The 17171-nt window shown below is 55.2% G+C and overlaps 1 protein-coding gene across 9 annotated transcripts in view; it reads right to left on the bottom strand.

Annotated features, from left to right (window-relative positions):
• Positions 1-17171, bottom strand: part of ARHGEF7 (Rho guanine nucleotide exchange factor 7) — a 122231-nt gene that overhangs the window by 35358 nt on the left and 69702 nt on the right. For 7 of the 9 annotated variants that reach the window (XM_047720424.1, XM_047720425.1, XM_047720428.1 and 4 more), the window contains 3 exons: positions 12619-12707; positions 2381-2475; positions 2077-2172 (listed from right to left, as the gene is read on the bottom strand). In XM_047720424.1, the coding sequence (XP_047576380.1) occupies positions 2077-2172; positions 2381-2475; positions 12619-12707 (280 nt within the window). Of the gene's footprint in view, positions 1-2043; positions 2173-2380; positions 2476-12618; positions 12708-17171 lie in introns of those variants that run through there. The other 2 variants (XM_047720427.1, XM_047720433.1) reach the window with 2 other exon arrangements.

The following is a 17171-nucleotide window of genomic DNA, read 5'->3' as shown; positions in this document are numbered from 1 at the left end:
CGGGGACAGGCACGCACACGCACACACACCACAGAAACACCACAGCCCTCCTTCCGTTTAGGGGAAAGCTGGGGACCGAGCCCACCCCCAGACGCCCTCCCCCCGTCTCAAATCCAGGCTATGACAGCTGCTGAGCCTCAAACAGGCAAAAACTCACAAGAGCAAAACAGAAAGGGAGATGACTGGCAGCAACTGTGGAAGCAGAACAGCACGACGACGAGTGGTGCTGACTGGGAGGCCGTGCCCGCAGCTGCCTTCCAGCATGGCGGAGGCCCCCCTTCCGGTCACAGCCACCTTATTCCTATCAAACGGACCCCCTGCAGGTACACAAACTCTGGGCAGAAGATGGAACCAACTGTCTGAAGGCAGCAGGGGCCAGAGGGGAAGATTCTGGAGACGCCTGGCACTTGGAGAGGGAAAGGACGCAATTCTCTATGCTCTGGGGCCAATGGGGGCCAAGGCTATGCCACGTAGGGCAGCTAAGCCCCAAGAGCAAATGACACAGTTTGGCTCAACCCGAGCTGCTGGGACGTGGGGGGGCTGGGGGGTAGAGTTCTAGGACCATGCACCTGAGTTCTGCACCCATCTCTGCAAAGTCTCAGAATATTCGCGATCCAAGCCTGTCTGATGAGGAAAGCTCATCTCAAACGCTCCGTCCCACCACGGGAAATCCGACGGCTAACGCCAGCGCACCATGGCCTTGAGGAACGTGACCAAAACACCACCTCGTCACACAGAAGTCCCGGAGGATGCAAGGCCTGAAGGCTGACAAGACACTGGACTCGGCCGCTCTGTGACCTCCCCGAGTGTTAGGGTTCAGATCCACACACCTGCAGTACAGAGGGAGGCCCAAAAGAGGCGCCGCCAACGCTCTACGCAAGTATCAAGGTATTCAGTGCACCTTACCCACAGCCAGCGGGAAGAGCAAGGGCAGCCACAGAGGCTGGCCTCTCACAAAGGCCCCACACTGCCGGCAAATGGCCTCCGCGCGTCAAAAGGAGGGCAAACCTGTTCTCAAACTACTCTTTCCACGCCGGTATTAATGCCACTTTACGCAAACCAAAACTGCGACCAAGGGAAGCGTGGCGTGAGTTTCTGTGTGAAAGCCAGCAGGGCCCGCGTCCTTCAGCTTTCCTGCCTGGAGGAGACCTGGAACCTGCTTCGAGCGCGGCCGCCGGTCAGCCTGGGACGCGGAGGCAGAACACCCCTCACCACTTAGGCCGGAGAAAGACAAACACTACAGGAAGGAGAAACCGGACGGCAGCCAGATCCCGGGAGACGAAGTTTCCTGCTCCTGCTGCCGCAGAACCGGAATTTAAAAGTGAGCAGGACGCCTCCTCTCGCAAGTCTCAGGGAAGCAACACCACGGATCCCCTGGAGACCAGCGCCTAGCAAGTGCGCTCGAGCGCATTCCGCCGCGAGCTGCGGGACAGCCAGTGGGCACAGCCCGCGCCCGTCCCCGTGCGCGATGTCGGCCGAGAACAAAACAGTCCCACGGGAAAAGAGTCAGTCAGACGGCCGGTCACTCAGAACATGCCCCCACTTCCCACAGAAAGCATCGCGGACAAGGCAAAAGCGAGCACGTGACCGCCACAGCACGTCACAGACGGCGTGCCGCGACCCCTCCGCCGCCCGAGGCCCGCAAGGCGAGCAGGAGCAGCCCCCGTGCGCCTGCGCGGCTCCTCCTGCCCCCCCCCGTCCCCGCCCAGTCGACCCCGCAGAAACTCCTCCGCTGGCCCGTCTCTGTCCTCTCTCCGCAGTCGGCACACAGCCTACTAAAAACTCCAGACAGTCAACAATTCATGCTAGAAAAGCTGATACACCAGAGTCAAAGTAACAGTTTCCATCATTAGAAATGCAAATTCTAAAATGACATTAAACCTGAATCTTTATTTTTTTTTGAAAGTTTTTTTTTAATTTTTTTATTTTTTCAGCATAACAGTATTCATTATTTTTGCACCACACCCAGTGCTCCATGCAATCCGTGCCCTCTCCAATACCCACCACCTTAAACCTGAATCTTTAAATACCAGTTGTAATAACCTGCATTTTGTAAATTTTTAGCATCTTACTTACTTGGTGCATTCTTCTAAAGACTGAACAAGCATTTGCTGGAAAGAGCATATTTCTTCTAGATTTCCCATTAAATGCGAGGTGTTTGCTGAACTTAACCTAAAACCAAGAAAATAACAGTAAAAGTGGTACACTGTCACTCTCCTCTCCCTTCCCAATGCCCAACTGAGGCCCCACCGACAAAAAAATCCCTGCATCTCAAACAAGCCGGTTCACCAGTTTATACCAGCATTTCGTCCTCTGTTCTCCGAGAAGGTGAGCCTCGGTGTCGACTACGTTGGTTAGTACAACTGACCATCCAACTTACTTCTCACTGGTCTGCAGAGGCCGTAGATAGGCTGAAAGCACAGTCTGAAGCTCTTTAGAATATTCATTTTCTGTTTCCAAAATGTTCTGTAGCACCTACGACAAACAAATAATACCATTACTGGCCGGTAAGATTTAGTTCATCACTGTCCAAACTCACACGTTGCTTCGACAGAATACCGATGCATTTATTGTCCCTCCCCGTGACCATTAACTACGAAAACCCGCGCCACAGAGTCTTCCCGCAGCTGCACAACTGACTTCCTCTCACTGCCAGGCACATGTGGGACGAGGACACGCAGAACGAGCCTGTGATAAATTCCATCATCAGGGGTGCTCAAACCACAGAAGCACATACACACGGACCGGTCCAACACGGGGCCCTGCAGAAGCAGCCAGCCGTTCACAAAAGAATGTCAGGCCTGTCCCGCTCCCGGTCAAGTCCGAGAACGGGCAGAACTAACCTGCTGAGGGCAGAAAGCAGAAGTGGGGAAGGAGTGACAATGGGGAAAGGGCCTACATTTCTAGGGTGATAGATATATTCTACACCGTAATTTGAGCAGTCACTGCAAATAAATACACTTGCCAAAATTCACTGAACTATACCTTTAAAATTCATGCATTTTAACATATGCAAAGTGTATTTCAACGGACAAAATCAAGTTTGCTCTTTAGACTGAGCCTAGCAAATGTAAATCAATTTCATCAGAGAATGATGGTCTCAAATCATGCTACACAGGTTTATTGAAAACTAAAAGTCCACCAGCATAAAGCCCTTAAGTAGCCACTACTTTGAAGAAAGAATGATAAACCAACCTTAAAATGTGTCCTGGTACCTATGTTAGATAAAAAGTGCAAAACATGGGGCGCCTGGGGGCCTCAGTTGGTGAAGCCTCTGCCTTAGGCTCACGTCATGATCTCAAGGTCCTGGGATCCAGTCCCCCATCGGACTCTTCTCCGTGGGGAATCTGCTTCTCCCTCTCTGCTTGTGATCTCTGTCTCTCTCAAATGGGTAAATAAAATCTTTTTTTTTTTTTTAAGTGCAAAACAGCTGAAGTGAAAAACCCCTTTCCATCAGCAATGGCCAAGAGCGGAGGCCCCTCCCAGAGTAGGGAGGGGTGGCGCCAAGGCGGGCGGGTGAGCAGGCGGAGCCCGGATGTGAAGGCCAGCGGCAGCTCTCGTCCTCAGGGAAGCTATCCCTCTAATCCTCTCTGCTCGGCCTTGTCCTCTGGAAGGATGCTTCAAATCAAACCACTAGTGAGGAGCAGAGCCCGTGGGTGGCGTCTGCACGTTGCCTGGACACAGCCCATGCCTGATGCCCCCTCTCTGCCCTCTGTGCCCGCCAGGCTGAGTACAAGAACCCGAGCTCCCAGGGGACCTGATGTACGTAAGGAACGCAAAAACCCCTTCCTCGACCCCCTTTTCCTTCCTGCTCTGTCAGAGGCCCAGCGCCTTCTTCAGTGAGAAAATCACATCCCGCGTGTTTTCTGAGCATCCACAAAACGCACTACAAAGTGCTACTTCTCTTCCAGAACCAACCATCCTCAATCATGCACAAAGTTGTACAGAATAAACACAAATGCAGTCTTCTCCCCGACTTGGTAATTAAAATATATATGCTAAACATTAAAAAAAAGTAATCATTCATCGAAGTTCAGATTTCCACATCAGTAACATGCATTCAACATGGGTTCTTCGTCCGCTCAGTTTTGTGTGTCCTCTGGAGAGAGCACGGTCCTTCCTAAGTGCAAATCTGATTAAATAACTTACATGCTAGCTAAGATGGAGAGAATCAGTTGCTTTCACTGGGACATTGGGCTCTGGTTTCTCCCCTGAATGGGTCTATTCATGCGAGAGTGGGGGAGCAAGCCGGAGGGCGGAGGGGCCGCTCAGAGAGCTCATTCCTCTGTGGGAAAATCTGGGTGCTGGTCCCAGGATCACAATGTCTCCCTTCGAAGAAACGGTCACCGGACAAAAATGTCAAAGGAACGGTGGACAGAGAACACAATGTGACACCAGCCACTGCGTCAGAAAATTATTTAAGCGACATTATCCTTTAAAAGTAACGTGAAGCCAAGGAGACTGGTCCTGAACTGAAAAAAAAATTGGATCTGCCACCGATGCAGAAGACAGAAAGTCTTCGACGCTCCAACAGAAACCGAACTGTACCTTCGCGCACCGGCTACAAGTGCTGCGGACCGTCGGCAGCGCTGCCATCCGAGCGCTGGCAGCCACGCGCCGGCCACAAAACGAGAGAAAGGAAGCACAAGACGACATCCCGAGGATGAGTGCGAGTCCGGTAGGGAGGCCCTTCCTCCGTCAGAGCAGCAGAGCACAGCGTGCAGACGTAAACGCCTCCCTAAGAGCGCACCAGAAACAGCGCCAAAGAGCCTCCACCAGAACGCGGCTGGAGGCACCGAGCGGTCACAGCCACGCTCCCCAAGTAAGTGCTGAAGACGTGTCCTGCAGCCCTCCCACCCCAACACCCCGAGGCGGCTGTCCCAGCCACCCTCGCCCCGCCCACGCCGCCGCCCCTCCCCCCAGCTCGTGGGCACCTGTCTCCCCCTTCTGGACTTCTGCACGCTCTGGCTGCTACAGGACCCCATGTGACTCCGCAGCCGGGCTCCAGAGCTCCAGCACCCGCAGGCCGGCCCGGGCAGCGCGGGCGGGCTCCACGGCAAGAGCAGTCCCGCTCTGCAGTCTGACGGACGGCGGGGCTCCGCCAGTCCAGCTCGCCCTCAGGCATGAGGCGTGGAGAGCCTGGGCCAGTGAGACAATGGGGCCACACAGGAGGAGGACATCAGGCAAGCCACACAGACAATCCCTGAACTGTCAGCCGTTCTGCAGGGCGAAACAAAGGAGCACTGACTTCATTACCTTGCAGACACAGAACCTCACTCGGTCACCACCATTCAAGGAGGACTTGGTGTCACCGATCTTACAAATGAGCTGCAACTCGCACAGCAAATTCTGGTGGGCTTCAGGTTTCAGGTCACTGGTCCTTTAAAAATAAGTAACTAACCTACCTAACAAGCGTAACGTTTTCTTAGAGATTCGATCAACATGAAAGATCATAAACTAAAACCAATTTATAGCAACATAACCCTGGTTTCTTCTTAGGCATGTCCCTGAGATGGTAACAAATCAGACAGCAGGGACCCCCCCACCTCATCGGGCCCTGCCACGCAAGGAAAATAAACCACCGCTACCCATTTCCTCCCAACCCAGTCTATTAAACTGTACTCACATTTTCTAAAACCAGATTGTAAGACAGGACATGAGCCCCTGGGGAAAGGAGAGGAAGGAGCCCCCAGGCCGGGCTGCAGGGGCGGGGGCGGGCAGCCATCCCACATCCCCCTTCCCGGGCTCCACACCCTCCGCCCTAAGGACAGCAACCCCCCCCGCCCCCACCCACTCACTGCAAATGACGGACTGGGCGGGCTTGCTCCTGTCTGCCGACTCTCAGCAACCAACTCTCAAAACACTCGGGAGGGGCCGGGTAAAAGTTTAACGTTATCTGCCTTTTGAAAGACATCACGTTACTCTTATTTCCAAACTTGGGGATTCGTAAGGTCTTAGGAAAGATTTCTTCCAAATGCGAAAGGTTTACTGTGCACCAGCTCCACCAAAGCTCCAGGTCGCCTACGACACAGGTCACCGGAGGAGCCAGCCTCAGCACGCGGGGCTGGGCGCTCTTGTGGCTCTGCCACACCTGGCCTGGGGCTGCACATGTCTGTGTGTCTGTCTGGAAAAGGCCGTGGTGGGGAGGGAGTTTACAGGGTTGTGACACTCCAGAGATCTTACCACCCCTGCAGCCTTCCCACCCAAACCCGGACACTGCCCCCCCGCGGCCGCTCGCCCTAATACTCCCGCATCATGAGGTTAAGGGCTGAAAAGCCACGAAGGTACAGGTTGATCTTAGGAAGCGACGGGAAAAGGAGAAGCAGCAAAACTAGAGCTCAGGGTCAGTGCCGGCCAGTGGGAGCACAGGATGCTGGGCTGGCGGCCTCCGGTCTCCGTCTCCCCTGGGCCCAGGATGCAGAGGCCCCAGGCAACGTAAGGAGCCAGGAGGAAAGAGAGAGGCGGCTTCTCTGGAATACAGTGAAGGTCCAGGAAGTTGCTCGAGCGTCTTACGAAACATGCGCCCCGATACTGCACATCCATTAGAACCAGTCACTGCTACCTGTCGTGACTACAACGTTCCAGAGGCAAAAGCTACCCTGCCTTTTGACGAGCCCAGGCACGCAAGTCGTTCCCTACCCGCTGCTCCTGTACGTGAAGAAACCGGCACGATGCCCGTGATAAAAGCGTTCGAGAGAACCGGAGAAGTGAGCCAGCGCCACGGACCGCGTAAGGGCCTGCAGCCCTGTCTCCCCAGATGGACATACTTAAGACACCTCCCTGTCTAACGATGACTGAGGAAACGCCTCAGCCCCTAGAAGACCCATCTCCGGAGCTCTCCCTCTCTGGGGGCTCCTCTCAGCTCTGCTGGAAAGGGGGCTTCACGTCCTGCACGTGCGGCTCATGTGCTCCCACCGCTAAAACCCACCACGCTCAGGCAAGTCGCAAAGACATTTCCTGTCACCCGGACTGCAGCTCTCCCAGGCAACCCTCACGGGGACACCTGTTTGCAAACACAACAGCACGGGGACCTCAATGATGCCGAAGGCCCGAGTGCTTTTCTACACGCTCTCCCTAACAGCCCTGAAAACCTCCTCAAGGCCGAGTGCCTCACCAGGCTCCCTAAAGCCAACACAACACGGCCAAGGCCAGCCTTACCAAGTTCCTCTGTCAATGAAGAGCCCGTGCAGGCAGCGAGGGGGCCTCCCCCAGGCCCGCCCACTGTCCCAAAGGGCACAGACACGACTCGCGGGCCGGCACCCCCGAGCTCTGCCAGCCCAAGCAAGGGCTCTCCCGATCGTGCGCTGATCGAGGACGCAGACAACCGCTCGTTATCCGCTGGAAAACAGACAACAGTGGGGGCTGGATTGGTCACGGAAAACGGCCAACTCCGTATCTCCAGTCTCTGGGACTTCTTCCACGGCGGCTCTCAAGTCTGACGCCCGCTTCTGGCTCCAACAGTCTGGCCTCTGGCGCTAAAGTCACCCTCCAAAGCCACTGCGGCTTGCACGGGCAAGGGGCGACGCCTGCCACTCCCGAGAAGCCACGCTCCCCGGCACGCTTCCACCTCCCGTGTCAACACTTTTACATCACTAAACCCCAGGACCCACAGAATTTCTTATTCTGGTTACTGCACACAAACACGTATTTCATGTGTTTTTTTAAAGTTTCACGTGCACTTTTAGTAATTACGGGCATGTGTGCCACTGGCTCTCAGTCGTCCTGATGCTGCTACACCCTTGGCTCGCTCCAGCGATCGCGACAATAATCCCACTGAAACACGTCTGCACCGGGGCACCAGGTGGCTCAGCCGGTCAAATGTCTGCCTCCCGATTTCAGGTCAGGTCGTGACCTCGGGGTCACGGGATCCAGGCCCACACTGCCAGCCCACGGCATGTCACAGCAGCCCAAACGGGTCCAACACCACCAACCACGTTTCCAGTGTTACACTCTCTCATTCTCTCATGTTTATCCACTAACCCTAATGCACATGCATTAATGAGCTCCTCAGTCCTCAAGGATAACCTTATGTTGCTGTAACTGCTACAAATGTTCCAATTAACTTGTAATTTGGCTTCCACTGTTCGAAGGCAAAGAATTTATTGAACTTTTATGAAGCCTAATCAATTTTGGTATTTTCTGTTTTCATTCATTGCTTTTAGGTTCTAAAAAGCCTCCTGTCCGCCCAGCATGCTCGTTGACCACATCCAGACCCGCTGGCAGAGAGCAGAAGGCTGTCCAGCACAACCTCTGAGCACCCTGGGCCACATACTCAGCTCTGCGGCTCTGAGGATGAACACTAAGAAGCCAAGCGTTAACAGAAAGAACCTTCAGTACCCGTGGGGGAGACACGTTGCAGACTTAGTCAAAGTCCGTCAGCAAACAAAAGTAACAACCAATCCTGGGAGTAGGAGAACTCAGAATCCAGAATTACTAAAATCTAAAGTGTCCAATTTTTAGTGAAAATGTACGAGATACACAAAGAACCAAGAACGTGACCCATGCACAGAAACCAGGCATTGCAAGGAAATAGGCTGAGGGGCCCCAACGCTGGGCACAGCCCGAAAAGGCTGCCTTACAGCTGCTCTCCGTGTGTTCACACAGGGACTTCCCAGTATGCCCATTTCTGGGTGGAAATCATCACTCCATCCTACCAGGTAAAAAAGATGAACAAACTGAAAACATCACCGTGTCTTAGATCCATATGGGAGAGAGGACAGGACACAAGGCAAACCCCCAACCCCAAGACTGGCAAGGCCGACAGGCAAACACTGAGAGTCCTACTCACTGGGGCCCAGGGCCTCAGCAGAAACCAGCCTGGGAGCGACAACTGGGTTGGAAAACAGGAACCAGAACTGACGGATGGCTGGAGGCTCAGGGCGGACAAGCTGAGCGGTAACAACTCCGAGGAGACCCAGCTGTAGCGGCCCCCACAACGCTGGGGAATTTACATTCAGGGGTTTCACCACGTTCCCAAAATATCTGAGGAAAATGCCCCTGGTCTTCCAATGGAGATGCGGGAACAGTCCCAGCAGGGACTGAAAATCACGACGATTAATATGCTAAGGGCGCTAGTGGATAAAGCAGGCTGCGCGCAAGAGAAGTCGGCGAAGAGACGGAAAGCGTAAGGACCGCACACCGATAAACACCAACAGGAAAGAAGGACACGTGTGACCGTCTTGTGAGCAGACAAGACGCGCCGAAGAACCAGGCGCTCCAGCTCCTAATGGAATCCTTGAAGACTAAAAAGACACAGGAAAACACAAGAGAACGTGCAAGGACTGTGGGACAGCAGCGGGCGTGACACACACATAACGAGACTGCGGGAGGAGCAGGAACAGAAAGACTGAACAGTGGTGACTGAGAATTCCCCCTAATCAGTGTCACACACCAAAGCCAAAGATCCCAGGAAACACAGAACACACCAAGCAGGATAAACGCCACAAAAGCGACACCGGTGCCCGCTGTCCTCAAACTGCAGTCAGAGGGGCTTTGGGGGAAAGTGACACATCTGGTAAAAGATGTTCTCCAAAACACAAAGAACTCGTACAACTCAGCAAGAGAGCCCAACTGTACAATGGACAGAAAACTGAACAGAAACCCTACAAGAGAAAACACACAAATGGCAAATCAGCACATGAAAAGATGCTCCCGTCCTTTGTCACCAACAAGGAGACAGCACGCCCACCTAGTACCTCAGCAAAACCCCCACCACGGACGGCACCAGACACAGTGAAGACAGCCCACGGGAGTCCTCCACTGGAGGACAGTGTGACAGCGTCTTCCAGAACGGAGCACGCTCTCACCACATGACCCAACAGCAGCCCTCCTTGGTTGTTACCCAAAGGAGCAGAAAACACGTGCACACAAAAACCAGCATGCGCAGGTTTGCAGCACCTTTACTCATAGCTCCCGGCACCTGGAAGCAGGTGCCATGTCCTCCAGCAGGTGATGGATGAACCGGTCCATCCAGACCGTGAGTTGCTGTCCTACACTAAAAGGAGCGCCATCAGGCCACCGGAGATGCTGAGCACAGGGGAAACCGTGCACATCTGGAGGCAGGAAGCCCGCGGGACCGCCATCATCCTCCCAACTTTACTGCGAGCCTAGCCCTGCTCTCAAAGAGTCAAGTCCAACGAGGACTCAAGTCCAACGAGGGCTACAGTCTGTAGCCGACTATAAAAATAACCAAGTTGGGGCGCTTGTGGGGGCACAGCCAGTTAAGAGTCCAGCTCTTGATTTCAGCTCAGGTCGTGGTCTCAGGGTCATGAGATCAAGCCCCCCGTCTCCAGCTCCACACTCAGCAGGGTCTGCTTCCAGTTCTCGCTCTCCCTCTGCCCCTCCCCTCCACGGACTTGCGCACTCACTATAAATAAGTCTTTTTTAAAAAATGGAAAATTTGAACAAATGCAAATGGAAAATGATGAACTGAAAGGTGTGATAAAGTGAAAAATTCACTAGAGGAGCTCAACATTAGATTTGAAATGTGGAAGAACGGCCAACAAAAAGGACGGTAGAGATTACTCGGTCTGAAGGACAGACAGAAATGAAGAAACATTAAGAGCACCTCAGAGAGCTGGCGGACACCAGTGCGCTGACCACGTGCGCAGCGGGAGTCCCATGAAGAGGAAACAGGACGAATGTCCCGTGACAGTCTGAAGTCCCCCAGAATCACTTTGTACCCCCAGGTTTTGGGCTTGTCTCGACCATCACACAGGAGCAGCGGTCACAGAGCCAACCTTCAGAGCACCATGACGCAGTAGGACTGGTACGCGCCACAGGAAGCCTTCCCTGGAAAGAAACCAACGTCCCACATACGAATACAAGAGGAAAAAGCAGCACCACAGTCCTCGTCCTGTGAAACCCCAAAGAGCCATAAGACGACTCTTACTGTGGCCTTGTGCACAGAGCCACGCATGGAGCACAACACACGTGGAAAACCAACACTCTCCGCAGAGCCCCGTTCCCGGAACAAACAGCCAACAAAGAACCAAAGAGTACGGTGGAGGGCAGAGCGCGACCGGGAAAGGTGGGCGCCCCCGGAGTCGGGGTACGGGCTGTGCCGGGGAGGCCTGGCGCTCCATCGGCGCAGAGGCGGCGTGGCAGCACGTGCTCAGCGGGAGCAGGGGACACTGGGAGAAGAACTGAAGTGCGAGAAGCAGAGGCTGAGACTCAAGGGAAGGGCTGCTCAGTAGAGGAGCCTGGCTTTGGCCAACGGAGGGAACCAACCTGAGACGGCCAGGGCATCGCACAGAGGCTGCGGACCGAGAAGCATGGAAGGGAAACCAGGCAGAGGCAGCGCAGACACGAGGGTGGGGGCAGGTAGAGGAAGCCACGAACCGCACCCACAGGTGAGAAGCGGAGATGCCCTGCTGCACCTCTGCCCACGGCTACAAGCCGCTGCCCCCGCCAGGCCCGTGCAGAGCAGCTACGAACCGACGCGCATTCCGACAACCGACCGTCCGGAGCTCATGGCGCCCAGCGAGGTCCGCGGCCCACGGACAGCGTGCTCAGTGCGCCGGGGATATGGACTCAAGGCCCAGCCTCACGCATCCTCGGCCTCCCTGCCAGCCACACTGACACCGAGACCCTCAGGACCGCTCGCAGCAGCACCAGCCCAGAGCCGCTCCTGGCAAAGATGCGCCGCCTGGCGCCCTTGGAGGGACAGCCCCGGACAGGACACTTTCTCTGGAAGACTTGGCGCGGGGAAGAAACCCCAGATGCAGACTTTCCACGGGGTAAGGCTGATCCACAGTGACAAAGTTCACTTCGCTGGCCTGGCACACCGATCTATACCACAGTTCAAGGGGTTGTCAAATAAACAGGAGCCCTTCCTATCTCTGCAGCCCACGGCACGGCTGAGGGGCCAGGAAGGACTCGACTAGACTTCACAAACTGCTAAGCTCCAAATGCAGCTTCAGACTCTGAAACACTCACCCTACGTACGTGGAGACACTCTCCTAAGACTCTGCGCCGGCTGACGGATGTGCACAGCAACCCCAGGAAAGACTCCGCGAGGGGACCTGCCAGCGCACACGGTAACGGACCTCCAGTGCTGACACTCCCGTCTCACACAAGTAAAACGCCCCCTGATGCCTGTAATGGCTTTAAACCACATGGTGAGCCTTTCCACAATCTCCTCTTGGAAGACTGGAAATGGGAGGAGGGAATCCTACAGTATGTGACAAAAATGGCACAATTCTACATAAATATTGAAACAAAAACAGAAGATTACAAAAGAGAGATGAGAAGACGGCAGAACATTGGTGGTTGTGACTGCGGCCAGTCACAGGCCATTTTTACACCCTCCCTCGTGCCGTACGGTTCACCTGTATGCCTCGTCACAGACTGGTGGACACACTCAAAAATAACAAGTTATTCTTTTTTTTTTTTTTTAAAGATTATTTATTTATTTGACAGACAGAGATCACAAGTAGGCAGAGAGGCAGGCAGAGAGAGAGGAGGAAGCAGGGTCCCGCTGAGCAGAGAGCCCGATGCGGGGCTGGAACCCAGGACCTGAGATCATGACCTGAGCTGAAGGCAGCGGCTTAACCCACTGAGCCACCCAGCGCCCCGAAATAACAAGTTATTCTTAAAACAGGTTTTGCAATTACTCACCACGTTGTAATAGCTTTTGTTAATGGCAGTCGTGTCAAATCCTTTGGGAGGGCTCTTCAGCGCTCCTGACTTGGGTGACACGGGCTTTTCTGAAATGAAAACGTAACACATTTTACTGACCGGCACTCGAGACCCCCAAACACGCAGCCCCACGCAGCCCAGAGCGACGGTCCGGAGCCGCTGCTGAAACGACCCACCGAAAAGGGAAGCCGAACAGAGACCCATGTCTCTCCCCCTCGTGCTCAGCTGAGGTCAGGAGCCAGCGTCTCCCCGCCCCATCCGTCGCTCAGCCCATACACCCCATCCAGACTCGACATCTGACAGACCGTGCTCACTGCTGGCAGCAGGTCAAAGAACCCGCAGAGCCACACCCTCAACTCAGGAGCGTCGTGAAGACAAAATACTAGGGGCACAGAACAGAGACGAAGGCGGCGACCCCCCGGTCTGGACTATCCCTGCAGACTCCAGAGCACTCAGAACGCGGGTGTCTCTGAACAGGTGGGATCTGCCTCCAAGCGATAAGCAAAGAAGGAGAGCCACGCCCAGCAGGGACAGCAGACAAGACACCAGGAAGCCTTAACTAGGAACGTCTGCCCCAGAGAGGACGGTGAATGCACCCCTGAGGACGGCAGGGAGGGAGGCAAGCATCGTGCGTGGCCCAGCTTTACTGCGGCGCGACAGCTATCAGAGCAGCGTCTGCTGACTGAGAACACGGCCCTCGGGGGGATGGTGCGCGTCGCCCACCGTTCCTCCTCCAGGCTGCTGGGGCCGGCAGGGAGCAAGGGCGAGGAGAAATCCTGAGAAGCGTGTCCTAAGAGAGGTCGTCCGTACGGTGCCCACCCACCTCCCCTGCATAAATCCTCGCTCTGGCCGGGGGGGGGGGCTGTGCTCAGCAACCTCCCACCGGCCTGTGCGCCATCTCCCTGCACTTCCGCCAACGCTCCGCAAGCCCTGCGCCCCGAATTCGAACCGTCTGTCCAGTGCTGCCATTGTCTTCCTCGCGAAAGAAACCCCAAAAGCCTAACACGCACACACACTGTGGGCCCCCCTTCCTGCACAACTGTGCACCGAAGCCTTCCTTCGACGCTGCGCTGTCAAGGTCTTCCAAAGGGTTGAAACTGAAAAACCGAACGGTGGTACCCCAGTTGAAAGAATTCAGCTGTCTGCCCACGGGACGGAAGAGACTCCGTGAGAGAAGAATTCCTTCCGAAGCCCTAGGGACGGCGCATCCGTTCTACGACCGCACCTTCCTTCCCCATCGCCCGTCTGCAGCCAGGTGTGGAACCTGATGATGCCGCCTCATCTTTCAAACCGTACTCTAGGGGACGAACACCAACAGAAGTAAGGGGAGCGCACTGGTGCCTGAACGGCAGCCACGGAGACCACAATTCCCAACACACATGCTGCTGCCTTGAGGCGCCTTCAACCGTGAGAGCAAATCACTTGCCAACTGCCTCACTTCACTTCAGACACACCTCGCGACCCCACAGGCAACAGTATTCGATGCACACACTCGGACAACTACAAGGAAGTTTCTTTAAAAGAAGTTTCATGGGCGCTCGGGGGGCTCAGTGGGTTAAGCCTCTGTCTTCAGCTCAGGTTGTGATCTCAGGGTCCTGGGATCGAGCCCCACATCGGGCTCTCTGCTCAGCAGGGAGCCTGCTTCCTCCTCTCTCTCTGCCTGCCTCTCTGCCTACTGTGATCTCTGTCAAATAAATAAATAAAATCTTTAAAAAAAAATAAAAAATAAAAGTTTCAGGCCCTAACATTACATAAAAATACACAGAGAACAGCAGAGAGCCAGACAATGCAGGCAGAGGGGAAACACTGGTCTCTTCTCCCTTTCCCAACAGGGAGCCCACAGCTTTGCCGGGTGCTGCACGGCACCTAGCTGGATGGGAGGGCTTGCGAACATCTCCCGCAAATCCGTGTGCCATTCCCGACTGAGGGCCCTGAGGTAAGGAAGGGCCTGCGGTGCCCTGTAAGCAAGCCGCCCTGCCGCGACACCGACGCCCCCAGCTGGCAGGACACTGCTGCCCCGATCCGCCAGCGGCACGAGGCTGAGGCCAAGGGCTGGGCAGGGTCCCCGCCAACAGCCACACAAGGGCCTGCCCCACGCGCATCCCAGTGTCTAGAACAGCCATGCCCGGAGGGGACACTTCCTCGCAGCAGAGCGGCAGGGGCCTAGGTTCCCAGGTTAACCAGAGAACTCCTGAGCAGCCTTAGGGAGCCTTCTGGCACTCTCTCCCTACCCCCACATCCCTAAAACATAAGGACAACAAGACCTACACACATTGAAGTCTGATGTACCAGACAAGAAGTCACGGCCAATCGTGACAAAAAATGTGCACAGGAAACTCTAGAAAATACTCAGCCTTCCCAGTATCCTTAAAAAAAAAAGAAAGAAAGAAAGAAAAAAAGAAAGAAAAGAAAAAAGAAAATAAAAACAAAAAAACACCAACATCCCATCTGGGGCGCACCTGAGCGCTAAGCACGGACACGGTCCACTGTGACTGAACGGCAGAGAAACCACGAGGACATGATTTCATGCCGCCCTGCCAGGGGCCAGAGGATGCAGATCTTCCCCTTCTTGCAATAGACTAAAAACACCAAAAACAAGAAAACTGAAACATAAATGTGCTCAACCAGAAAAGGGGGCGGGGAATCCCTAGTGGTGCTGACAGGGAGGGCCCCTGGGGACTGAGGTTGGGGGACCTCTTGCTGACCCTTCAGGCTGACCAAGAGAAGCCTAAAGCCCCTGCCCACCGACCCAGAGAACCAGCAAGGCCATGGGCTGGCTACTTGGGCACGGGAGAGATCAAAACCTGGAGCCTAACCCCAGCCGCGGGAGGAGGCCCAAATCCACACCAGGCCCCAGAGGCCCACCAGGATCTGCCTGGGGCCACAGAAACTCCGGGAGCCCCTCAGGAGGCCAATGTTGCCCCCTCTGTAGGGACACTTCCGCAAGCCAGGGTACACCCCTGCAAACCCCCCCCACGAACCCCACGAACCCCAAAGCCAGGTCTGTAACCAGCTCTTCCGTAGCTTCAGCAGTTAACCCTGAGATCCCTCCTCCTTTTCTAGAAGCATCATGCAGGGGATCCCAGATACTAGCAACTTACCATCAATACTTCACGGTGTCTGTCAGACTCGGGACTTTCAAACCCAACCATCAGGCCACTGCCACAGTGGACAAAACAGGGGCTCCTACCCTCTCATGCCAGTTGCTGTCGGAGTTCGCTACTCTCCAGCCCGCCAGCAGTGATTTTCTGAGCCGGCTTACCGAACCCAGGGAACCTGGTAAGGTCTACGCAGCACGCCCCATTCTACCTCTCAGCCTTTTATTTAATGGCAGCAGAATGCCCAAGGGACATTCCCCTTCTCACCTGTCCACTCCACCTCATTTTCTATTCAGGGAGCCACAGGCAAGCTTCATGATCTCTGGAAGGACACTAGGTTTTCTCACTGTTACTCTCCTAGTTCCCACAACAGAGCGTGTGCCGCCTGGGCAGTGCCTGTGGTCGCGGAACCGAGTGCAGAGCGCAGGCGACCCGAGGCAGAGCGGACGGGTGGGAAAGGCCAAGGTGGGAGCTTGTGCTACATAGTGGGTCACAGCCAAGCACCCCCCGAGTTTACGGTCAACATTACTGATGAAGGGAAGCAACGGGAGAAGAAAACGGAAGGTCCAGGTTTACACGGGGAGGGAAGGAAGACGAGGCGCCCAGGAAGCACGTCTCCCGGACGCACGTCCGCGCACAGAAGCCCCGTGTGTGCTGCAGGGGGTCGCAGGGGGGCTGCAGAGGGGCTGTGGGCTGGATGCGGAGGCAGGGGGAGCCGGAACTCCGCTTCCATCCCCGGGGATGTCCTCCTTGCTTGGTCTTCACAGGCTCCCACCACCCGACTGTGTCATAAGCACGCACAGAACTTTAAAAGAACATCCTTAATACTGGAGGACCGTCAGCTCGGAGCCCCAAACTACTGAAAGTCAGCTCCCTAGGGGACATGTCCCTGGGACAGCATGTCTGACCAGGCGCGGGACACGGCCACAGCCTCGCACAGAACACGCCCTACGGCACCTGCCGACACAGCTGTCTGGGGCCGCGCACGCTCGCTCACCTGCAGCAACGCTCACTCCCACATCCCGAGAAGGCGCCACACCCTCGTGTCCCAGACCCTCCGTATGTCCGGCCAGCTTCCCCACACGTGCGCCAGAAGTAAAATCTTACATGGGGTAACTCTCCCGCCTGTTATCACCCCTCCACCTGGAAGAAACGGCAGCCAGGCCTCCCCCGCAGAGCAGCCTTACCCTGCAGGCCCGCGGAACCCTAACATCGCACACGCACACACACACTTCCAGCAATACAAAAGTACACTCGTCACCTCTGATCCCTTCCCTGCAGATTATATCCATAACACGGTTTTTCCACAACAAAATTAAACCCAGTTTGCGTTTTGGGTCACTTTTTGATGTCAAAAGGAACCATGACCCCCCCAGCCCAGGGGTGCATGACCTGCAGGGAGGTCCGCTACCGGCAGACGGACTCAAGAGCAGC

The sequence above is a fragment of the Lutra lutra genome, chromosome 3 (assembly GCF_902655055.1).
Source record: "Lutra lutra chromosome 3, mLutLut1.2, whole genome shotgun sequence".
Taxonomy (NCBI): Eukaryota; Metazoa; Chordata; class Mammalia; order Carnivora; family Mustelidae; genus Lutra; species Lutra lutra.
The sequence above is the reverse complement of the archived record's forward strand: the minus strand, read 5'-3'. Positions and strand labels throughout refer to the sequence as shown.